This window comes from Clytia hemisphaerica, unplaced genomic scaffold (genome assembly GCF_902728285.1).
Source record: "Clytia hemisphaerica strain Z4C2 unplaced genomic scaffold, Clytia hemisphaerica genome assembly, whole genome shotgun sequence".
NCBI classification, from domain to species: domain Eukaryota; kingdom Metazoa; phylum Cnidaria; class Hydrozoa; order Leptothecata; family Clytiidae; genus Clytia; species Clytia hemisphaerica.
In genome coordinates, this window is record NW_027103590.1 from 235451 (window position 1) to 261546 (window position 26096).

At 34.4% G+C, this 26096-nt stretch overlaps 1 protein-coding gene, 2 long non-coding RNA genes and 1 pseudogene across 3 annotated transcripts in view; 3 read left to right on the forward strand and 1 right to left on the reverse strand.

Annotated features, from left to right (window-relative positions):
- The window catches only part of LOC136801565 (polycystin family receptor for egg jelly-like), an 80345-nt gene that overhangs the window by 38020 nt on the left and 16229 nt on the right, over positions 1-26096 (reverse strand). Inside the window, exons 6-13 of the mRNA XM_067058201.1 lie at positions 25791-25948; positions 24997-25177; positions 24271-24440; positions 23805-23931; positions 23057-23424; positions 22356-22548; positions 22060-22199; positions 772-899 (exon numbers count right to left, since the gene is read on the reverse strand). Coding sequence (XP_066914302.1) covers positions 772-899; positions 22060-22199; positions 22356-22548; positions 23057-23424; positions 23805-23931; positions 24271-24440; positions 24997-25177; positions 25791-25948 — 1465 coding nt within the window. The remainder of the gene's footprint in view (positions 1-771; positions 900-22059; positions 22200-22355; positions 22549-23056; positions 23425-23804; positions 23932-24270; positions 24441-24996; positions 25178-25790; positions 25949-26096) is intronic.
- Positions 5543-7053, forward strand: LOC136801502 (uncharacterized; annotated as a pseudogene).
- Positions 9872-11287, forward strand: LOC136801499 (uncharacterized). The gene is made up of 3 exons (XR_010845866.1): positions 9872-10009; positions 10867-11022; positions 11204-11287. It is a non-coding gene; the product is annotated as an uncharacterized lncRNA (long non-coding RNA).
- Positions 14542-17464, forward strand: LOC136801500 (uncharacterized). Its single transcript, XR_010845867.1, has 4 exons — positions 14542-14617; positions 14739-14778; positions 15053-15113; positions 17270-17464. It is a non-coding gene; the product is annotated as an uncharacterized lncRNA (long non-coding RNA).

Below are 26096 nucleotides of genomic sequence, written 5' to 3' on the forward strand. Positions count from 1 at the left end.
CCCAAAATCACCCGAATGGCAAGAATGGACCTAATTGAAATATCTGATAGATTTTTTCGTGAAAATTTCGGCGTCGTTGATGACGTAATTTCACGTACTGACGTCATCATTTTTTGAAAATGCCAACAATAGGAGCTCCTCCAACTTTTTAAAATTCACTTATATTTTTCAGCTCAAAATTTGTATGGCATATGTTTTTGAAGCGCAGGGTCAATTTTTTTCCACCTGCCCCTTTTCCAGTTGTGTCTAAATTAGCCTTCTTAGGTTAAATCCTAGATAGGAAAATGCTATGAGCTATCTTGACAGGTGTTACGTATTGATGAATGACGAAAGTTTCAAGTCAGAAGCTTCAGTAATTCCTAATTTCCAGCAGGTGGCCACGTGTATTTTACAGACCACTCTGAAAAGTACCAAATACTTTAAGAACTATTTATTTCTGTTACGTTTCTTAATTTGACAAATCAGCCAATCAGTCAATAAATGATTTTTATCAAGTTTACATTCTGGTCTGTAAACTACAATCAGACAGGTTTTACCGAATTTTTACCAAAATTTTACACATCTCGGTTCACCATCCCTCCCATGCTAGTAAAAAAATAGGAAGCTGTACGAAGGGTTAAATTAAACAAAGCCATACTGAATACACACTTTATTCGCAAACTGCAGTTAAAACAAGGACCGAGTTTATATCTACCTGGTTGGAATAACATCAACTCTTTCAATAAAGAATCCGAAGATCTTGAATTTGACCTGAAATTGAAAAATACTTACGAATGTGTAACTTTATGCAAGACACCATTTTTGGATCGCGCGTCTTTGATATGTTGGACGTTTCTTTCACCGTCACCGAATGCGACTTCTAATAAAACGTCGGTGCCATTTTGTACGTTGACATCAAGCTGTGGGCCGGAAAAATAGAATACATGTTTTATTTATAAGAAAGATTTATAAGAGCATCTAAAACCTTTGGATGTTCTTAACCTTTTCAGTTTTGTCCAAGAAGTCCAAGAATGTTATTTTGCCATTTTGTGAATTTCTAAAGAAATTGGGTGTTTTAGAGTTTATAAAGCCGTGAAATTTTCTTAAATTATTCTTGATATAATGACCACTGATATGACGTGCCGTATGTTGCAAAATTCATAATGTCGCGAAGTCGGATTTTTCATCGAAATGCGATGTAAAGAGATACAAAAGTGCGATCTAAAAAGTGGGAAAAGTGCGGTGTTAAAAAAGTGAAAAAAGTGCGATGTCAAAAGTTTAAAAAACGCGATGTTAAAAGTTCAAAAAGCGCGATGTTAAAAAAGTGAAAAAAGTGCGAAGTTAAAAGTGAAAAAGCGCGATGTTAAAAGTACAAAAGGCGCGGTGTTAAAAATTCAAAAAGTACAATGTTAAAAGAGTGAAAAAAGTGCGAAGTTAAAAGTGAAAAAGCGCGATGTTAAAAGTTCAAAAAGCGCGATGTTAAAAAAAGTGAAAAAAGTGCGATGTTAAAAGTGAAAAAGCGCGATGTTAAAAGTTCAAAAAAGCGCGATGTTAAAAGTTCAAAAAAGCGCGATGTTGAAAAAGTAATAAAGCGCGATGTTAAAAGCTCAAAAAAGCGCGATGTTGAAAAAGTAGAAAAGTGGAAAAAGTTGAAAAAGTGCAATGTTGGAAGAGGTATTGAAAAATAGTGCAATGTTGGAGAGTTTGCGATAATGCTGGGAAGCATGTTGTGAGAATCCCGCATGGTGATGGTGGTGCCGTTTTCATTTTTCATCCGTTTCATACAAGCAAGTCAGGTAAACAACAAAAAATTAACTTGGAATGAACTCTTTTTCCTGAAGTAAAAGGTATACTCAGCTATTCACTGCTTTATTTAGATGTTAGATGTACTGTAGCAGCTAGACCTTTATCTTTCTGGCAGTTGTTCCAACTTTTTGTTCCAATTCAATAAATAATGTCACCTAATGGGCCATTCCAGAAAAAAAAAATTACCCCTAATGGATGACATCAATTTTTGAAATAAATTTTGGCACGGAATTCCAGGCAAACTTTAAAGAGAAAGTATCGGAATTCCATGAATTTTACTTAATTTTGCATTAAAGTATTGGAATTCCATGATTTTTTTAGGTTACAGTAACGGAATTCCACTGTTTTGATAGGTATTTTGTAAATTTGTTACAGAAATTCCAGACTTTCTTGAAAGCAATTTGCTACGGAAATTCCATGTCGTCCATTGGGGGGTAACGAATAAAAACTGGAATGGCCCAATAAAATGGGGCATTTGATATTAGGGGGGGTTAACGGGTTAAGTAAAAATAGGGGGGTAACAGCTTATGGTTCGAAATTTATCTATCATTTTTTTATTATACCAGACGTCCGCGCTCGATAGGATCGATCATCGGAACGGCTCGATGACGGATCGATATGTGATCGATCCATTACTTAACGATCTGGATGGGAGATCGAAGGAAGATTCAGCCATTAGGATTAAAAAGTCTTGAGTATCGATCCTTTGTTGATCCATTATCGAGCTAGTATTTCAATTGTGTAAACCGATTCGTCATCGATCGTCAATCGATTCGTCATCGATTGTCAATCGATTCGTCATCCATCGTTAATCGAGTCGATAGGGTCATAAGATCGATATAATAAAAGATCGATGATAGATTGATAAATAATCGATAACTAATCATAAGCTTAAAAAAATCTTGAGTATCGATCCTCTATCGATCTCCCATCCAGATCGTTAAGTAATCCATCGATCACATATCGTTCCGATGATCGATCCTATCGAGCGCGGACGTCTGGATTATATTGATTTGGATACAATCGATACGATCGATAACTTTTTCCAATCGATGACCACAATCGATAAACAATGGATATCGATCGGTTCCAATAATCAATAGGTTATCGAGCCTTCTTTGGAATGAAATCCTTCGCAGTCTCCACTTGCTGCGCGTAAAAAGTTAACGGTAGGTAATAGATAGTAGGTAATCAATCATCAAAGGGTTAATCGATAATCAATCAATTCAATTGATGACTAATTGATCAATCGATAAGTAATCAAGCACCCCTCGAAATCCTGATTATCGATTACCTATTGATTATCAGATTAGTCACACGATGAGTTATTTTTTCTTCTTTGGCGCGCCTTCAAAGAGAGCAATATTACATGTTGTTTTTTTTATAAGTGTCTGCCCCTACATCAGGCTCGCATTATGCTTAGCATTCTATTGTTCTCAAACAACAGAGCCATTGTTTAGGTACCAAAAACTGAGCCTGCATATGCTTATAAACGTTATGCTTATAAAAGAAAAAACATGTAATCGTTAATTGCATCCTGTATAGAGCAATTAATCGTTAATCACACTCTTCAATGAGGCGCCAATATTTACAAAATTGATTTTAATGTTTTTTCTTACATTTTTTTTGCATCGAACGTTTTAATTGCATTCAAAATTTATTTTGTGAGAAAGAAAATCAATAAACAACAATAAGAGAAAGACATAAAGAGAAGAGAAAAATATAAAACTCTCAGTGTAATTTCTGTAATTTACTTTCCTAACTGGGAAAAAGTAGTGAAAGCCATTGTGCGATTAGCTCGTAATCACATAATAACTCTTACAATTCGAAAATTGCACTCGTGATTTGTTTGTTTCGAATTTTTCCTCATCCTTTCGGACTTGAAAATTAATAACAAAAAAATCACTCGTGCAATTATATTCAAATTGCACTCGGTATCATGTGATTAGATATACATATCCAATCCGATAAAATCGATTAATTAGATGATATCGATCAATAATCAGTAGCTAATTGATATTCACAATTTTTTCATCCTCAATTAACTATCAATTGCTATCGATGTAATGGATATGATCGATAGTTCATCAATAGATAATTGATATTAATCGATGGCTGATCGATACTAATCGATATTCACAATTTTTTCACCTCGATAAGCTACCGATGATTATGGATCTTAGAATTTCGCTGTTCAATTGAGGTTTGATTGCGTTTGACAATCCAATTTCAATTGGTTGATTTTTGTCGATCTGGTTTGATTGGTTCAATCATAAATCCTGTTTTGATTGAGATTGTCTAGATATAAGGTGCTCACTTATAATTGTTCATAGTTCGAACCCCCCCCCCTTTCTTAAGGGGGGGATGACACCTTCCAAAAAAGTGAAGAAGGAGGGGATCAGAAATTTTCATTAAAAAGGGGGGGGATAGCTAGGAGGGGGGATCGTTTAAGAAGGGGGGGCTTACATATATTGTAGATTATTTTCCAGCAGTGTTATGAAATTAGGTCTGCATGAAAGGAAGTTCTTTATTTTCACTAAAAAGTGGTATTCTATTTGCCAGACTTAATTTTTCTTCACTGTTTCCCCTCCCTTTTTACCATAAAAAATTTAGCCCAAAACCCTTGGGGGATAGGCATTTTTAAAGGTTGGGGGATGTCAAGAAGGGGGGGATCAGACCCCTTTCCGCACTATGTTGTTTTTGGGGAGAATTTTTCAATTTTGGGTGGTTGATTAAATTTGGTAGCTAAAAAAACCTGTTCTGCATTTGTCTTTTTTTGGACAATTTTAATGGGTTATTGTAACTTTTCTTGCCACTCCTGGTGGGTGAGAGCAAGAACTAATTTTGGCAAAATAAGCTTTCTTAATTATAATTCAAAACCGGCAAGTACAAAACGCCTACTACCTACTACTTAATACTTACTACCTACTACTTACTACCTACTGTAAAATAGCTCAAAACGGCTCGAAATTACCTTTAAAATATTCAGCATGTTAAAATTAGCAAAATCTGAAACTTTGGTGGTAAAAAAGTTAAAACTTCTTCTTTTATCGTACTTTGAAGACTTCAAAATATTTTCTCTCTTTTATTTTGTTTATGACTTTTTCCCGCGCTTTTTCTATAAAGTTTACAGACGCACTTAGACTAGTAAACTAGTCGTTGAAAACAGACCCATATACCAAAAATCAAGCTCCAAATGAAAAGAATCGAAGGGGTGAAGTTGCGTCTCTTTTCTGAATTTTCCTTTTCTATCACGCGCGCTGAATATTTAATTAGTGTTTACATTATTTGATTGACAGTTTTATTATAAGGTTATAAGTAATAAATAACCGACTAGTTTACTAGTCTAAGACGCACTTCTTCGTAGAAGAGAAAAATATTTCCTTCGCACACTTATTTATTCATGTCAGTTTTATTTATAAGAATCGATCAATCTAAAAAGTTAAAATACTTTAAGTAAGTAGAGCCCTATGCCCTATTCACTTGGTACTAGCTGAAAATCCTTTGACATGTCTTTGAAATTTATTGACAAAATGACCCTTTTGAACCAAACTATTAACAGGGTCGTTAAATATGACCTTTGTAGACTTCATTTTATGTAGCAAAAATTCTTATTGTGCTCAATAAGATGTTTTCAATATCGCAAGGTAGAAATTTTCAGTAGGAAAATACTACAAAGAGCTGTTTTAGAGGTGTCAATTTCATTTCTTTTTACACTTTGTGATATACTAGATAAAGATATGATCCAAATTTAAGAATGAATTTTTCAATGAATAACCAAGGTATAGATCAACTTTTTAATCAGTTAAAAAAGCTTGTTAATGAAAGTGGAAGAAGATTTGATGATGCTAACCACAAAGTGCCTAAGTATATGTTAAAAAGAGTGAAGTCTTTTAAAGGTTCGATATGTCTACTTAATGCTATTGATCAAAATTTGAAAAAGGATATTGATCAGGAAAAATTGAGTCAATTGGCTGAAATAGAAGTACTATTACAAGACTTATTATCAGCATGGGAAGATAAATTAAAGTCGTGTACAAATGGAAGGCACAACTTTACCAGGTACCATGCAATTGTTTCTGCTCCTAATAATTCAAGAGGTAGACCAGCATTGCAAATAGACTTTGAACAAGTAAAACTGTTACGTGAATATCATTTCAAATGGGAAAAAATTGCATCGATCCTTGGTATTCATAGATCAACATTGTACCGCAGGCTGCAAAAAGAAAACTTGGATTTTGAATGTACATATTCTGATATTGCTGATGAGGAATTGGATAAAGAAATTGCTGATATTAAAAAAATTCACCCTCTTGCTGGAGAAAGGATGATAATTGGTTTTTTAAGAGGTAAAAGCTATCACCTACAAAGACAAAGGATTCGAGATTCAATTCATAGAGTTGACCCAGTAAATGCAATCAACAGATGGTTACAGAAAAATCCTCGATGTATCTACAGTGTGCCAGGGCCAAATAGTCTCTGGCACAATGATGGATTACACAAAATGATTCACTGGGGAATAGTCATTCATGCGTGCATTGATGGATTTTCACGAATGATAACTTCCTTACTCTGTGCTACAAATAATCATTCAAGCACCACATTACTAGGATTCTTACAAGGAGTGAAGGAGTTTGGATTGCCTGCACGAGTTCGAGGAGACAAAGGTGGTGAGAACACTGGCATACTAAATTTCATGAGGGAGAAGCAGAGATACGATGGTGCCTACATTCAAGGCCCATCTGTACATAACCAGCGAATCGAGCGCTTACATTATGACACAACACATTGTGTACTTAGCCACTTTATAGATTTGTTTAAATATATGGAAGAGCATTCCCTTTTAGTGAGAGATATTTAATTAATGGATATCTTTGCTTTGCAATTTATTTATGTGCCAAGGATTCAACAATCTTTAGACAATTTCAAGGAGGCCGGAACCATCACCAGCTCTCAACAGAAAAAAATCAATCACCGTATCAGCTTTGGTTAATGGGAATGATGGACGAAAACAGATCCTCTCAAAGAGGTGTTCGTATGGTTCTGGAGAGTCCTACAGATGATAGTATTTTTGGCATCGATCCATCACCATCTTTAAATGCTATGCCAAGCGACTCTAGCATTGTTGAGGTTCACGATATCTCCTTCGACCGCATTGAATATGTCACAAATCACATTAAAGAAACATTTGATCCGTTTTTTGATGATGGTAATTTTGGTATTGATTTGTTCATAAGCATTAAGGAGTGTATAGAAAACATTCTTTAAAGTCATGTCAAAAACAAGCTTTTACTCACTTTTTGAATGGTCCTTTTTTGCTCAGTCCCTTTTTACTCTACCGGGTGCTTCAAAAAAAAGTGAACAAGTTTAGATTAAGATTGTGAGAAAACTAAAATTGTTATAAAGCTAGACTTTTCACTTTGCTTCTGATTTACAAATAAAGCATAAAGTGTATCATAAATGCATCATCCTATTTTTTACTCTACGTTGAGTCTAAAATTTAATGTTTTCATTGATTCCATGTCTATCTATATTCCTTTGATTAGACTTGAATTATATTTTCAAGAAAAGCTTGTACACACGCAAAAATTTATTACTTTTCTTTTTTAGGAAAAAATGTCTAAACACGATAAAACAACAAATAAAATCTTGAATGTATTGAACAAAAATTCTCAAAATTATGATCCAGCAAGACTTTATAAGAAGGGTGGTAAAACAGTTAAACAGCCAAAAGACTTGAGCTTTGAAACAACGTTTTTTGATTACCCTGGTAACGTAAGCTCTGATACAATTCTAAAAGAAAAATTGCAACAAATTGGGATACCTGTCACTTTGCATATAAAAGAACAATCAAAAGAAGAAAAAGTTACAACTGAACTACAAAATTTAATAAAAAAGTTGAAACCAGACACTCCCAATGTAGAGAAAATTAATTTCACCTTTCTGAAAAAGGATGGGCGAAAAAACCAATTTAATAGACATGTTGCATCTAACGAGTTTAAGTACGACTCAGCTGGTTTGAAGCATTTAACAGGCAGAGACTCTAAAAAACTCTTCATCGTATTGTCAAGGAAGATTCTTCCATCGCCATCCTCTCATATGCGAACCAAAGGAAACAGTTCTTCTTTTACTTTGGATTACGGTTCTAACAGTGACAGTGATAGTGACAACTCCATCCAAAATCTCATGCCTCCAAAGAAACAAAGAAGGAATCCACCAACCTTTAAGGAGAAACTTAATGCCATGCCTTCTCCTCCACCATCACCAAATTTTCAACCTTCAACCCCATTTTCTTGGAGCAAACCTTCTAAAAGAAAAAGTGTTTCAACAAAACCTCAGGTAAAATATTGATTTTTTGAGTCTGTCTCAAGTACAGTCTTTTTTATAACATTCTTAAAACCAAGAGAAAATTCAGAGAAATAGTGAAATTTCAAATACTTTATGGGGAGCTTTTGCTCCAGTGGATATAAAACATAAATTGAATTTATGGCAAAGTTCTAGTTCTAGTTAACACACAATACAAAAGGTACATTTTCCTGATCTTTCGTGATCGTGATCAAAGTCAGATATCAAAATAATTTTACCTTGAAGATCTTTGACTCAGCTTTGGTACTTCAAATATTATCAAGCTCGACCAAATAATGTTCAATTATCTGACTTTACCTCATCCAGTATCTGTTATTACTTTAAGTGTACAAACTTTCGCGAGCATAAAATTTTGCAAATTGGCTTCTAAAGCATAAACATGCTATAAATACTAGTTGTTATTTTGATTTTGAAGCTTTAAAGATTTTCAACTTTCAACTTTTTTAATAATTTTTTGCGAGCATAAACTTTAGCAAGTTACCCTTTCAAGAATTTTCAAAGATACTTACTTTTGCAAAAAGGGCCAAAATTCGTGAAAGTTCTGCTCGCGAAAGTTTGTACACTTAAAGTAAATATTTTTATTATATAATATTCTCCAAAAGCAAAGAATATTTTTAGCTTTGAAAATGGTAATTATAGGACTTAAAAATTAATTGTAATAACCTTTAATAATAAACCTGTAAAGTGCTTTAATCAATTCCTTGTGGAAAACTCTTTAATCACAGGGAAAAAACAAAACAATTCACCAAACGTGACTTCTTAGTGAATTCACGGTGAAAAGCTGCAATCTTTTAATAGCTCATGGTGACATTTCAGCTTTTCATCATGAATTATTGAAACATTGTAGCTTCTCGCTGTGAATTCACTTAAAATTCACAGTGAATGTTTTGTATTTTCTCCTGTGAATGCTATTTTCTATTGTTTTGTTTTCAATCAGGATGATGACATGTCAACTTCTGAAACTGATTTTAATGATTTGGATGACTTTGGTGATTTGGATGAAATCTCTAAAAATGGTAATGATGTTTTTCTAAACTACTTTATATACTCCTTTTCCCCTGTTTTTAATCATTTGAGCGGATTATGACTGAACAAAATTTTTCCTTTTGAACCCTATTAGTCCTGGGCTTTTTCTATTCCCTCCGGAAACTTTTGCTCCTGAAAAATCGACGCTATATCCATGAAATTTTCTGTGAATTCCTAACTTTTATTAATCCTCAAAATGAAATTGATTTTGACACCTAAAAATGTTCACGCCTTGAGCATAATGACATTCCTGACAATGAGGTGTCATAGAAATTGACACATTTTCAGTATAATTTAATTTTTTCTGTCAAATATATTGTTCAAATTGTAATTTATTGAATATTTAGGATAAAAAAATTATTTTTGACTCAGCAAATTTGTTTCTGAAATTTTCTATTGTTATTCTAGAAAACGATAAAATTTCAGGTTTTTGCTCGTTTAAGTAGGATGACGTCATCGAAAAACTTTTTACATAGTCCTTATATTACAAATATCTTGTGTGCCAAATTTCATGTAAAAAGAGCAACTAGATCAAAAGTTATAGGGGGTACAAAAAAAGCCCAACCCTCGTTTTGAACCGTCCTTAAAAAGCCTAGTACAGTGAGCGCCCATTGATGGGCAATCTTCAACTTTCTGAATGACCCTTCAAACAATTTCTACTGTGTTCTTTCATGTTGATTTTATTTTAGCATACTGTATGGCTGCTGAAAATAGTTCTCTGCTTGCTGTCTTGACTCTCATGCGGCATGTATCTTCATTTATGCGTTGCCTAAACCTTTCAATTGAGAAAAAAGGAGATAATGCATCCAAGCTCGAGCTTTCTTTAGCCCAGGTGAGTTAATTCATTGGTGCAAGGTTTCTCATCCAAACAGCTGAAGAGACAGAATTACCTTTTTTTTTAATTTTCCTAATCATTGCAGAGGAGATAATAATTTTTTCACATTAAATGAAAATTGTGATGAGTCTGCTCTAACCAGCCGTACCTATCCCAGGGCATTAGCTGATACGTCTTCAAAATGCAATATTTAATGCTGACGACAACATTTTTGAGAAAATCCTTAGTGAAAAATACCAACTTAATCAGAAACGTTTCTGAGAAGTTCATCGATTAAAGGTATGTTTTGTAGGGTTTCCATGGCTAGATCAGCCATTTTTGACGATTTTTGCCCATTTCTGCTTAGTCAGCAAAATTCAAAATTGAAATATCTCAAAATCTAGGTGTGGAAAACGTATAAATAACCCCTTCTCATCGACAGTGGTCTTTGAGACATGTCTAAGAAGTTAGGTTTTTCATTAATTTTTCTCAGAATTTTGAAGATGTATCAGTTAATTCTTGTGGAAGACCAAATGAGACAAATGACTTCATTTAGGAGATCTACTCTCATGGTGTCCTCTCCCCTGGATTCAGTGGGGAATTGATTTTGGAGTAAAGATCAAGAATGGGGGAGCGGGGAAGAAATTTTTTTGGAGCCAGGGTGGGGACCCTGAAGGAAACTATGACTCTTCAATCCCTATCTGATGGTACAATAAGTTCTAAAAGGCTTTCTAAAGACCCTCAGGCTTAAATAACTTAAAGGTGGTGACTTCAATGCCCCATCAAAAATTTTCCCCACCTTGGCAGACAGGTTTTAAGGTCCTAAGTCTAAGGGACCATACCAGACTATATCTACAAGTTTTTCTTTTTTATAGGTGATGGTTCTTTTTGAAAATAAGAACCTCAGGAGCTGCTGGGGAATAGCTTTAAGCGAATTAGAAACTGTCCTTCATATTCACCGAAAGCCAAATCATTCTTTTGGTGATACATTTAAAGCTTTAATAAAAGCCCTACAAAATCTTAATTGTGAGGTTAGTAACTTACTAAATGTAGATGTATGGGGTGTTGAAATTACTGTCAGTTTATATACTCTACACTTCAGTTATTTGTTGTGATTTTTGTGAGCCACAAGGTACACTTTTTAAAACAAATCAATTTGCAGTAATTCAACTGCAATGATTAAGAATGATTTATCTAATTTTCTATTCATAGATATGGCTGGATTTTTTCTTCTATCCCAAACTGTCTTCTCAACTTATAACTGAATACCGCGGGGAAAATGGTTTTGAAGAAATCCTCGAAAAAGGTATTAGATCAAATTCTTTTGTCAAAAGGGCTCAAATTTTTTTTCTTAAATCTTATAAGTTCAAGTTTTTGGGGCGTTAATAGATTTTCGAGGATAAGCTTCAAGCAAGACGCTTTGCTTATTTTGATTTATTCCGGACATGTACTTTAACGACCCAGGTGTGTACCCAAAATGATATATTATCCTGTGTTATATTACTTTTCTTTAGATATTAAAACAATTAAGTTTGATAGTGCCAAGGAAGTCAACATTAAAGATCTACTCAACACTTTTATGGAAAGAACTGAATGCAACTTTCCATATGAAGATGAAAAGTATTGTATTCACAAAGGTACAACAAATTTTTTTTCAGGCAAACACTTTACAAATCACCACACAACATTTGATCCCAAACCTTGAAAATCATATCAAAAAAAGGCCATCCACAGGAAAAGGGAATAATATACTTAACATAGTTATTGCATTGAATCACAGTATTAATTAAAGCTTTCATTACTTTTACTTTACCGTTCCAGATGAAAGTGTCTATGCAAGAAAATTCTTTCAAAGCCTGCCGGAGCTGCTCTTTCTAGAATTTCAGGTAAGAATGTTTATGTTTGATGTTTTTTCTTTTCACTTTAGATCAACTACTCTTTAATCCATTCACAAGTGCAATTGTTTTGAGATGATATATGAAAATCATGGTCAAATTGTTAAATCTTAAAAATTTCCACATACAGCGGTTGATATTTATCATATCATGTCCTTCACTTTTTAAAGGAATCTACAAATCTAGCTCTGGTTGAAGAAATTAAGAAGATTAGCTTGCACGATACAAAAGCTTATAACAAAGGATTTTTCACTCTTGCTGCTGTTGTTGCATTCAATGAAGAGAAATATATTATTGCTCTGCGTCACCAGAAAACCAAATTTGTGTAAGTGAACAGGAGTGAAATAAAAAAAATAGTTTTTAAATAAAAATTATTTCGTTTTAGATGGATAACTATTGTAGAACTTCATAATTCTGCAATACCGATGTTCAAATTATTTAAGAGTACAGTTTTCAAAGAGTTTTATTCATTATTTTGAGATATAGTAAGGGGCATTCCTTAGGACCAACAATTTCTGGAGTGGAATGTTATGACATTGTAAGCCTTCCGATCACTTTATATACTCGCTCCGCCTCGTTTTCATGTCAACATGATTTTTCAGACCTTTATTCTGAAGCAATGAGAAATGCTTTCAATTTGAAATTTTTCAAGATGCTCACTTCAATACAAACTTCCTGTTAAAGAAAAGATTTTTTAGAAATTCAAAGTTTGAGTTTATGTTATGTTTCAGGAAATGTCTATTAAACATATTTTAGAAAAAAATGTAAAATTTTGGAAGTTTTTTTATTTTCAAATTTGAAAATAATTTTTTTAAGATTGAAAAACTTTTTTTGAAAGGGAATCGATTTTTTTGCAAAAAAAGCTTGATTTTTGACAATTAGTACACAAAATTTGCACTGTTTTTGCACTTATTACATTTGGGTGTCGGTGTACTAACTGCATTTTGAATTTTGAAAATGGACCACCACCTTACTAAGTGTCATTGGTGTCATGTACTAACTGCTTGACTTTAGGCGTACAAACTTTCACAAGCAGAAACTTTTGTCACGGGTTCTGAGGAATGGCCCCCTTCTAGGGTACTGATGTCCCAATTATATTCATCACTTTTACTAATGTTTTTAAACTCATTTTTATGTGAACGTTAATGGTCGTTTATCAAATTAGTTTTATTGAGTGATATTTCGACCTCATTTAGCGAAGGTCACCCGACTAATGGAAAAAATAGAAAGTTACAAATTGTAACGTCGAAAATTGACGTCAGTATCAAAGCAATGAATTCTCCCTAGATAAGAGAGCATTTGGGTTTGTAATTAAGTCGATGATCGTCGTTATTAAGACCATGTTCATTACGTGGCGTCGTTTCCCGGAACTGAATCTCCAATGCTTTTCTTTACTCTTACTTTTCGGTCAAATCTCTTATCCTCGATTTTTAAAGTTGAAACATTATCCCAGTCGAATCCTTCCTTCCCAAGTTTTTACGTGGAAAGAAACACCAGAACAATTTGTAACTTTTTATTTTTTCCATTAGTCTGGTGATGACCTTCGCTATATGAGGTCGAAATATCACTCAATAAAAATAATATGATGAACGACCATTAAAATGTTTTCAATAATTGTCACTCTTACTAAAATTTATATTTAGCAAAGTTTATGCAAATGGAAATGTCTTCACCACAGAAATGTCGTTGAAGGATTTTGTTACAAAGAAGCTTCAATCGTGTCAGAAAGGTATGCACTTGCTCTGAAACGTGACACTGGATTTTTAGCAGGAGGATCAAGCAATTACCATGCTCTACTGTGACTATAAGACGTGGCTGAAGTTTCAAGTAAATTGAAGAAGAGACCAATTATTGAACGTAGTTAAACCTAGTCTAATTCGATCGTCAAGGGACCGAAATTAGATGAGTTGATGATTCATGCAACGAATTCTACATACTCTCGGGTACCTAATAGCCGGGGGGTTTGGAATAAGCAGGGGGGTTGGAAAAAATCTCAAAATTTAATAAGCGGGGGGGTTGGAATAAAAATGTCCTGGGTGGAAAATGTGAAAAGGAGGCTGATACAGCAGAATTAGGGCAAAAGAGGGAACTTTCAAAAAAAAATTTCCCAAAAATCAATAAAGGGGGGGGTGGGGGTTGGAATAAGAATGTCCTGGGTGGAAAATTTTCGAAAAATTAATTAGCGGCCCCCCCCCCGGCTATTAGGTACCCGAGAGTAGAGTAACATCAACAAGAAAAACAACATCAATTCTTTAATTGACATCCATTTCATCTTTCCATTATTTCTGAATCAAAAGTTTGCCTGAAAATAGATGGCAAAGTGATGCAAAACAGACACGCTACCCAGGGGAGGGGGCACTTTGGCAAAATTGGGTACGGTTGGTCTTGCTGGTCAGGGTCCTTTTTTTAGGGTCTGAAGATATCTGGCAAGGTCTTAAATTTACTAATTTGGTGAACGTCTAAATTTGGATGATTAGTTGTACATGCTGAAATTCCTGAATATTGTTCCCAAATGCTACTTATACAAGACTAACTTCCCCAATTTCATTTCCACTTGATATAACAAAATTGTGGTATAAGTTCATTAAAAACATGCAACTGGTTTTATTTTAGTATTTGCAATGTATGCAGATGCCAAAGTTGATGATGCCGGTGTTGAAATCGTGCAGGATTTGGAAGATGAACCTGACATCGATTCGATCGAACTGTTTGGTGAATTTTTGTTCCAAAGGTAAATAACCCGGTTAATCTGAAGCCAATCATGAGTTTTCAATGACTTTCATACATATTTTAACATGTCAATGCTATCCTTTTATTAATGATACTTTATTGTCATTCTTTTTCTTTTTAAGGTTATCGACAAAACAAGCAATTGAAAACAGTGAGACTTCTGTAAGTACATTTCAAGATTTATAAGTAAAAAAAAACAACACCACAGTAGGCTACAGCTAGGAAATAGGGAAAAACCTAAAGTCCCCAAAATCCCCAACTTACTTTTTTCATATGATTCTTGCATCACCGATATTCATGTGACCTTATTAATTAGGCTCTCAATATTTTGTCCTCAATATGTTATTCTTGTTCCAAGCCTCTCTTATTCTAGATCAATACTTTATAAGCGAATTAATAATAACGAATTAAAAACTGATCTTGATATTGCTTTTAGCTCGTACGCTCCAACAATGACAATAACAACAGCAACAACAACATTAACAGTATGCAAGGAGGTATTTAGATTATTTTTCAAAATGTTATGAACTCAGGGGGGTACCGAGGCAGGGTACTAACCCAGAGGGTACTAACTTGATTTTTTACTCAAAAAAGTACTTTTTTAGTACTTAGTACTTTTTAGTACTACCTACCCATATTTAGTACCAGGGGGGGGGGTCGGTACTAAAATTTCAGACATCATGACTTTTGGTAGCGTGGTCGTATTACAAAAAAGGCCTTAAAGCATTTTAGTACTATGTGTACTAAAATCCCAAATTAGGTGGGGTCTTCAAGAAATTTAAGAAAAATATTAGTACATGAGTAAAAATCACCAAATTTTTAGGAAATTCAACTATTCACCAAGCATTTTAGGCAAAATGAAAAAAATGAAAACTTTTTATATAAGATTTAAACACCCCTGTGTCACAAATTAAGCTACAATTTTATCACCGGTGGAAAAATACCCTTAAATTTCAGCCCCACTGGGAAATAAATTGACTTTGATTTCATCCCCACTCGAAATCCATGTTAAAAAATTGCACTCCAAAACCACCCCCACTGGGTTTTTTAACCTTCGAACAATAGAATTTCTATCCCATTAGCATTTCAATGGGAATTTTTATCCCCACTGAGAAAAAAGGTTCCACCGGGGCTGTGAAATGTTCTGCTTTTATACCGGGTGCACCAAAAAAAAGTATACAACTTTGTCGAGATATTGTGAGCTTCAGGATTTAAATTTTTTGCTCATTCTTTTTTTATCGCATAGAGGATGCTCTAACTTGAATTTTGAGCTATCATACATTAGGTTTGAAAAAGTAATTCGAAAATTATTTAAAGAAAACTGACTTTTTTTTAATGTCGAAATTTCAAAAAATCATCAAAAACAGCGAGCAAACTTTTCTCTTGGCACTTACCTTCTTTACACATAAAAATACCAAAAAATGCAACTGTGTTCATCAAAACTCGTTACGGAATTTAAGAATATGCTATTCCCATGTGGAAAAATATTTTTGGTAAAGCTGAAAAAGTTTTTTGGAAATCTCCAAGACAAGAGAGGTGTGGTGTGCTACGTGAGAAAATTTTTGAAAAAATAAATCACCATTCCTCAGCTAGTTACTCAAAGAACTTGGGTCTGCATGGTTGAGTTTGCTGGTGTTGGAATTATTCATGACGTGTAAATAAGATGAACAAACCGTTGGCAAAATATAATATAGGAGAAAAAAGAATCAAAAAGACAATGAAATTGTGTTTTTGTCATTTTGTCTTATTTATAGCGTGATTGCTGTTTTTAATGATTTTTTGAAATTTCGACATGGAAAAAAAGTCAGTTTTTTGAAAATACCTTTCGAACTACTTTTTTAAATTTAATGTATAATAGCTCAAAATTCAAGTTAGAGCATCCTCTATACAATAAAAAAAGAATGAACAAAAAATATAAATCCTGAAGTTCATAATATCTCTTTTTTTGGTGCACCCGGTATACTAAGGAGAAAAAAATGTTTTCGTATTTGAATGCTTTGTTTTTGTAAAGAACTATAGATATAACTGGATAGAAAAGAAATAGCAAGCTGTAAATTAGAGGTGAAAAATAGCCAATCAATTTTTGCAATAACTAAAGTAGAGCAGAGCAAAAGTGTCTTGACTGTTTCTGAGTCTTTATCTAGAATAGAGAGAGTTAGTACCCATATTTTGCTGTAACAAACAGGACACCACCCCTAAAATCTTAAATTTTACAGTTTAGACCAGACTGAAAATTGACAGATAATCCAAGTAAACTTCTTGACCATTTTGGAAGTTTTGTCTTGTTGTACCGGAAAAGACTTGTGTGATGACGTCATCAAAAAACTTAACTTAACCCTCATAACTTGATTGGAAAATGTTCAAGGCATGTTTTGCACCTCAATTTTTTCAGACTTTTATGCTCTCTCCGATGGAACCATCAGAGTTTCTAAAAAAATAATTTTTTGCCTAGCCATCTGATGACGTCAGAACAGAAGGCCAGATGACGTAATCAAGTGAGTCTGCTTAAAATTAAGTTGCCAAATGTCAGCCTTTTATTATCATTTGTAGAGTTTATAAAGTGTTTTTATTGATGTCATTAGCTAACAGCCCTCACTATACGTTCTGATTTATCTACGAATTCCTCATTTCCAAATTTCAATTCATATGATAGAATTTGATGACATTATTGGACGACTGGAAGCACGATTGTCCTTGATCGAAGGCCAAGCGGAATTAAAAGCAGATATTTTTAAATGGGCGCATCATACCATGATGCAGGATATCAAAAGAAGAAATGGAATCGGTGGATTGACACGGGGTGAAATGGTGTCGAATCTGCATATGATTCTGAGCGGGAATCCTGGCACCGGAAAAACAATGATTGCCAGATGTTTAGCAGGTATTCTTCTTTCAACTTCTGTATTTGCCTATATATAGTGCTTGTATATAGTGCTTCTTGTTCTAATTTTCAGCAATTTTCAGTTGAAATTTCATCCAAATTCAGGATATTCCAAATTCTTTGCTAAATACTGCTTGAAATGGCAATTTGCCCAACAATGATATAGGCAACGTTGATTTTCTGACGGCCGATTGAATTTAAAAGTTTTTCAATCGCCTCGACGTTACAAATCGCCCCGCTGTGGGGGTTTGGTATGGGCTAAGTTAAAGCATCGCAGGCTGAAATGCCAAAATTCTTAAATCCCTAACATAGTACAAAGACTGAGTTGGAATAAGCAGGGGGTTGGAAAAATCTTTGATAAGGACGATGTTAGCTTTCTCAGCCATCACCACTTATTTAAATTCAAGTAATGCATGAAGCTTTTTCCATTTTTACTTCAGACATTTTGTATGAGGTTGGAATCCTCGAATCAGCCGACATCGTCGAAGTCCAGAAAGACAATATCGTCTCAAGCTATGTCTCTGATACACCAAAGAGATGCAAAGAAGTGATTGAGTCCGCCTTTGGGCGAATCATGTTTATAGATGAAGCATATCAGCTATGTTCGAAAAAGGAAGGTGAGAAAAACCATTCCTATGAAGCATTGGATACTATCATGAGATATATGAATCCACCTGTACAGCCAGATGTCAGATACCCCATATTCATTTTTGCTGGATATCCGAAGGATATGGACAGATTCCTCGATAGTGTAAATCGCGGAATTCGACGGCGCATCAAAGAGAGGTTTGAATTTAAAGATTATTCCCCCGAGGAGTTATCAAAAATAACTTTAAACAAAATGCTTCGTCAAAAGCTCAACATTCCTTATGGAGTTGAGAAAGATTTGATTCACGGTTTTAGACTGATACCACAAACTGTAAGGTCCGAACATAACGCTTCACTTTGCGAAGATCTGTACAAATTGGTCGTAGTTCAGCAAGAAAAGCGCTTGCCTTTCAATTCAACAGTTGATGAACTTAAAAGTTATTCAAAAGAAGATTTCACAGAGGGAGTGAACTCCCTTGTTAAGAAATTTGTTAAGCAAATCCAGCATCAAGACGTTTGGTTGCACATTCCAGGAGTGGGGATTGTTCCTGGTTCGCCCATTACACCGGCAAAATTGTGATTTACATTGACTTTTCTTATGTTTGTTTTTAAAAAAGATGTTTTTGAGAAAAAAAATTAATTTTGTTTTTAAAAAGATGTTTTTTATTGTTTTTTAAATTTGTTTTTTAAAAGATGTTTTTAATTTGTTTTTAAAATGGTTTTTAAAGGATGTTGTATATACTAGTTATGCTTTAATCGGATTAGATTTCACGAATGAACTTGAAAATTGCAAAAACCTAATTATAGGATTACTATAGAGTAGTTTTTGCCCTAAATATACGATTATTGAAAAAATGTGGGTCTGCTATTTCGCGTGTTTTCACGGGTATTGGCGAGATTTTTGGGTATAACTGTTTTTTAATTTTCATCAATCCTTTAGTTTTAGCTCGGCATTGGGAGTAACTGCCGTCGTTAATTACTTTTTATCATTGCTGGGGGCATCGCTCAAGGAAATTCGGAGTGTCAAGTGAACATTTTTAGTCGCCCATTAATCTAAAGAATGAAAATCCGAAGTCTCAGTTTTGTTGATAATTTTTTTTTGATATATGATATAGATGTCACCTTGCTGACTACTGATTAATTTTATTGAATCAGTTTATTATTAACTTTTGTTACCTATTTTTTTATGTACATATGTACAAATTTACATTTTTATGCTTATCAAAAAAGACAAGAGATTTAGATACTAGATACTAAATTGATTTTACGATGTAATATTTATCAAAAAGGATACGATATTTAGTTATGATATTATACTTAAGGCGTACAAACTTTCGTGAATTCGAGGGACTTTCAGAATGGCCTTTAACAGGCTAAAAATATGCTGAAAATTAGATTTTTATTACAATTTCGAAGCATAGATTTTTCCAATTTTTGAACAGTTTTGCGTGAGCATAAACTATCGCGAATTGCCCTGATAATTTTGAAAAATTTCAAAAACAAAAAATTAACTTTTGCGGAAACTGCCATAATTCGCGAAAATTTCTGCTCGCGAAAGTTTGTACGCCTGAAGTATGAGATTTTATTTGTTTACCAAAAAGGACATGTTATTATTTAGTTAAAATATTTTGAGGATTGATTTTATTAGATCAGCTTTGTTATATCTTATGTTTCTTACTGCATTGATGATTAATTTACTTTATCATATTGAGAAAAGATGTAAACCAATGTATATGAATGGTACCATATTCTTTTTTTTAATTTACTGGTCCCTTAAATTGGGGCACTTCTTGTCATTTCTCCTTTTAACTCTTTGCTTCTACATTTAGAGAATCTTATTTGATCTTTTTGGGCCTAAATTGAGCCTTTTGGTTGCTTATTTTTTGGGTCATTTTGAAGCCTGAGCCCTTAGCAGCTCGGTTGCTTATATAAAATGTGTGCCGTAAGAGAACTACTTTTCGCGGATTTAGGTGTCTACCGCGAAAATTAGTTCCCCGAAATGCAAAAACGACTTGAAATCCATAAAAGAACTTAGGCAAAAAGTGGGCGTATACCGCTAGCGCACCCTCGCACCGCGAAAAATAGTTCCCTTAAGGTAATTGAATTATAAAGCCCCAAGTAAATCCTTAATCCCATAAGTGAAACCTCAAGAAGTGCCGTTTTTACCGACAAATTGAATAATAGAGGTTTCTTTGTTTTCGACTGGAACACTTTTCGAGATCTGGCGGTTAATTTTACTTACAATCCGGTCTTTTGTGAAAAAAGTGTGACGGGAACGCGTTCCAACTTTCTCGAGTCGAATGCTACGTGAATTTATGACTGAATGGTCTGCTATCCCACTTTTCCCAATCACGTACCCACCAAGACCAAGTGCTTTTTATTACATTATTCCAAATAGCGCTCACGTCCATCAGGAAAATTAACTCTTGTAATTTTGCGCATTTTTTCAGTATCTTAGTTCCGTTTTAATTGGGTTCCGGGGCAGGGTGGCATTCTCATGTAACGATTCCTCGTTATTATCATTAAAAAGACTAGGGAAGGAAGAGAAGTTCCCTCTTTTGCGATAAATTTCAACATCGCAACTCTTTCATTATTTCATAATTTTAACTTCGCAGTTTTTTCAAAATTTTGACATCGCAACTTTTTTGTCAATTGTAAGTTCGCAACTGTTTCAAAATTCTAACTTCGCAACTTTTTTGTCAATTTCTACTTCGCAACTTTTTCAAAATTTTAACTTCGCAACTTTTTTGTCAATTTCTACTTCGCAACTTTTCTACTTCGCAACTTTTTCAAAATTTTGAATTTGCAACTTTTTCAAAATTTTAACTTCGCATTTTTTTTGTCAATTTCTACTTCGCAACTTTTTCAAAATTTTAACTTCGCATCTTCTTTGTCAATTTTTACTTCGCAACTTTTTTGTCAATTTTAACTTCGCATCTTTTTTGTCAATTTCTACTTCACAACTTTTTCAAAATTTAAGTTCGCAACTTTTTCAAAATTTTAACTTCGCAACTTTTTTGTCAATTTCTACTTCGAGACTTTTTCAAAATTTAAGTTCACAACTTTTTTGTCAATTTTAACTTCGCATCTTTTTTGTCAATTTCTACTTCGCAACTTTTTCAAAATTTAAGTTCGCAACTTTTTCAAAATTTCAACTTCGCAACTTTTTTGTCAATTTCTACTTCGCAACTTTTTGAAAATTTTAACTTCGCAACTTTTTTGTCAATTTCTACTTCGCAACTTTTTCAAAATTTTAACTTCGCATCTTTTATGTCAATTTTAAGTTCGCAACTTTTTCAAAATTTTAACTTCGCATCTTTTTTGTCAATCCTAGTTCGCAACTTTTTTGTCAATTTCTACTTCGCAACTTTCTCAAAATTTTAACTTCGCATATTTTTTGTCAATTTTAAGTTCGCAACTTTTTTGTAAATTTTAAGTTCGCAACTTCTTTGTCAATTTTAAGTTCGCTCATTTTTACCACAGATTCTAGCACATTTTGATGAAAAATCCGACTTCGCAACAATATGAATTTTGCAACACACGGCACCTCATACACTGATGTGATATGTTCTTAGATAGTTTTTTATAAAAAACGAGCAATTAGATTAAGTGTCCTGGAAAGGCATAGCTCTCCAAATCTAGCTGATACTTTAAACCACCAACTTAACAATATGGGTTTGTGTGCAGCAGGACAATATTTCAAACCGTCAAGCTACAGCAAAAGCTAAATTTATTGTCAAAGAAGGTAAACAGTTTGCAAATATCTAAATTCAGTTATGGATTCAGATTCAGAAAGATTTTTGAGTTAAATAATTAAATGGTAAATTTTAGTACAGTTGATGCTCTCTAATTTGATTTTCAAGAGGAATCGAGTTTCCATCGAATAAGAGAGTGTATCGAATAAAAGAACGTCGAAAATAAAAGAGATCGTCAACTGTATACGTCCGGGTTAGAAGGTAAACAAAAAACCTTACCGTGAATTCTTCACTCTTGTATACGTCTTTCCTTTCGAACTTGATTTGATGTTTATCAATCTTATCCACTATTTCAAAGGTAGTCTTTATCTTCTGAAAGCTAACTTTGTTTGCTGCTGTCACCCAAATGTCATATTTTCCTTAAGATGAAAAAAAATTAGAAAGAAGACATAGCTAACCAATTTAATTACTACGTAATTTGTAATTACTGATTTAGTAGTTTAAAGAATTAAAGGACTAAAATTATTAAAAGACAAACAAAAATTTTATACGTTCATAATGGATTTTTAACTCACCCACATCCAATAAGCTAATGTCAAATAATTCTTCCCCATTGGTTGATTCGCTTGACTTTCTCAATGCGGGTACATCGAACATATACACAACATTAGTGCCTTTGGTAATGTTGACTTTGATGGTAAAATTTCTCTCATCAGTACTATAAATTTTCTTAAAGGCATCAACAAACTTCAATCCTTCAATCTTTTCCTAAATTTGTACAAAAAATGTGATGCTTTAAAGCGATAATTGATTAGAGGGCTTGAGGTTTTTGACCTGCAAAATGCGCCAATTGCCCTGGGTAAAATCTTCAAATCTAATGGGCTTTTCCAGAAAAAAAACGTATACCCCCTGTTGAGGAGGTCCATTTCCGTTCCAAGAAGGGGGTAAGGTTTGATATGTGGCGGAATTCCATAGGGAGATACAAAAATCTGTCAAAAATAACTGGAATTCCATGGGGGTAGCCTTTTAAATCCTACTAAAATTCAGAATTCCAGAGGGGTTTAAGCCTGAAATTGCCTGGAATTCCAGGGGGTTTCAGCATTTCCAGCCACAAAATGATGGACCTCCTCAACAGGGGGTATACGTTTTTTTTCTGGAAAAGCCCAATGGCCTTAATAAATTTTCTTTTTTACACTAAAATTCTGTTAAAGTCAAAAAAGTTATAAAAGCAAACAGCTTTTGTGAAAGTGGCGTAATGTCACAGTAATAAGCTTACCTGAATTTCATCACCCCCCTCAATCAGCAAAACTTTCTTTTTCTCCGCGCCACTCTTTGTACTTTTTGCTGTCACGTCAATAATGATGTTCTCATAACTTGTAGGTCGTATCCCGATCGGTAAAAAAATTGGCTGGATCGAAACCGTTTGGATACTCGGAAACAATCCGATTTCTTGACTATTTGTAAGATCGGATTTGAAGTTTTTAGCGCTCCAGTGTAGAGTTTGCGTTTTGGTCTTTTTGAGATAGATTTGACCGGAGGACTGAGTTCGAGAGTTAACGAACGTGAGAAAATATCCTCGCTTTACATGGATATCTTTTGCTACCAGAATTTGATGACGTCCTGCTGGTAGCTTTGTCATAATTGCTGTAAATTGGATTAATAAAGAAAAAAAAACTAGGTAACGATGGAACGAAAAGAGCAAATACCCAGTCGCCGAAAATAATATAAACACCAGCCCTTAAAAGAATGAAATATACCAAAAACAAAAGTGATTGTTGACGCCCTGACTTTACAGACTACCCCTTGATAAAGATTGAAAAGAGGAAAAAAGCAAACTGTTCCAGCAAAATGATGCGTGTAAACGAGTCTTTCAAGACAATCCCTACGATCAATACGTTCCATTATTCGAATATTGAAAACCAACTTCAAACAAAAACTCTCATAAAAGACGCTCTACCATTTGATACGCCTACTCTTATTCGATGAAAATCCAATTCCTTGAAAATCGAATAAGAGATACTCACTATATTTGACGTTGAAATGATCGATTCTCCATTTGGTGAAATCATTTTGAGCATCATTAGCATTGAATGGTTTGGTCAAATCAATATCACGTACACACAATGTATCTCCACAAGCTGGCTCAACAATCTAGAAGCAATTGTAAAATTATATATTTAGTCCTAACTTCCTACCTGGAAGATTAGGCCATAAAATATTTCAAGTGAGAAAAACACCCTAAAATCGAATCCCATTAATAAACGTCACTTACTTCATATCCCCCACAAGGAAAAATGGAAAATCTAAATTGATATTTATGTCATGAATATCGAATGAAAATGGCTCAGTCCCATACAACTCTTGCACTAACCTAGCGTGGTACTTCCAGCTGGCTCACAATGTTGTTTTAACGTTTATGTTATGTTCACAACGTTCATATAACAATATGTGAATGTTGAAAATAAGTTTGTGTGTCAGCTAGGCTCTTACCCAGAATTTCACGACACCAGGTCGTTCGACGAAGATCTCGATACTATGCAGAACACCTTCATGATTGAACATGTATTCCTGGTTGAGGTGAACACCTTCGTCAAGAGTGGATGAAGATAGGCTGCCACTGTTTGGTCGAGATAAAGTTCCTGTAAGCATGGTGAATGCATCTAAATTGGAGAGTAAAATTGTGTGTATATTTACGAAATCACTGTCGATGAAAAAATCTTTGTTTGTGTGTTTTGGGAGATAATATAGAAAAAAAGGCACGAACTTAAAGACTTAAAGAGTTGGTTTGCAACCTAGACAAAAACGATTTGAGTATATATCACATCCCCTTCTCACAGACCCACTGGAACCCCTTTCCACCGGAAAAATTGGCCAAAATATCGTCTCCGGTGGAAAATACTCCAATTTTTGTCCCCACCGAAAATAATCAAATAAACCACTGCAAAATATTAAGCTATTTTTCCCACCCTCCCCCCCCCCAATCTTTTGACTTGAAAACAAAAGAATATGAATGGGGCAGCCATAAAAAATATGGGAATACCAACTCCAATCGAGTTTCAGTCCTTTATTTTTATACCCGCTGGCTGAAACAATCCTACTGGGTCTGTGAGAAGGGGGTGTTTATAGGCAGCAACAAAAAGAGGTTTGTCCAAACAGTGTATTCGATCGTGTCCTTCCAATGTATTCGTTAGAGAGTGCAAACAGCCTATGATATACCTGCACTAGCGAGTTCGTACAGTTCTTTTTCTCCCTTATCGCCACCATGTTTGACTTCAACTTTCAGAGACACGTGCGTACCACGTGGTATGATCACGTGACAAACAACATCTGCAAACAACGCCAATGGTGGGCAGTTGATGTCCACAGTTTCAGTCTCTGCACCTACATCCAGCCAAATCTGTAAACAGGAGAATAAAAGGGTTCTTCAGGCCTATCTTTTCACAATTTTTTTAGACAGAAGTTCGGCTCGCTGATAGGGTCAGGTCAAGGAGTTTGCAAATCTGTAATGAACTCTTCTTACAGTACTAAGTCGCATCATGATGTTGAGCTATTTATTTCATTTAATTCTATATCTGTAGGAGACGATGGTCTTTTGATATCCTTGAATTGTTGAATACTCATCTGCTCTACAGTATTTCTCAAGGCTAAAATTCTAATTAACGATGTAAAAATGTCCCGGGGGGGTACTAGGGTTGCGAGCTCGAACTTTGGACCCTTATCGGGACTAAAAATGAGAAAACCAAGGAAAATTTTGTGAATTTTACGACCCTTAGCGGGACTAATTCGACCAATTTAGACCAAATTTCGATCTTTCAGGGGGTAAAAAGTTGAAATTTTCCTATTTTTCCGACCCTTAGTGGGACTGAAATTTGATTTTCTGATTTTTCCGACCCTTAGCGGGACTTAGGAAGTCCAAAAAAGGTACCCTTAACGGCGGCACATTACCGTACCCTGCCTAAGTACTCCCCCCCCCGGGAAAAATGTTTACAGAAAAATTCATTCTCACAAACCTTTTTCTCTATAGCATTAGTAAAAGGATTTTTAGCCTGGATTGTCATCAATTTATAGCCTGGTGTCTTGAATCTGATGATAGCACTTGGATTGGAATTGAATTTTCGTAAGGGTTTGTTTGATGTTGACCATCTGTATTTTGCTTCTTTCTTGTCGCCTTTAAATATTGAAAAACAAGCAACATGCTGAATGGACCTACCTGATGATGAAACTTAGATAGCAATAAGGAGAAAAACAATCATTAAGAAAATATAGCGCTTAGCGAAAATGCATTAAATGTCATCGTTGATTGTTGATGGGGGGGG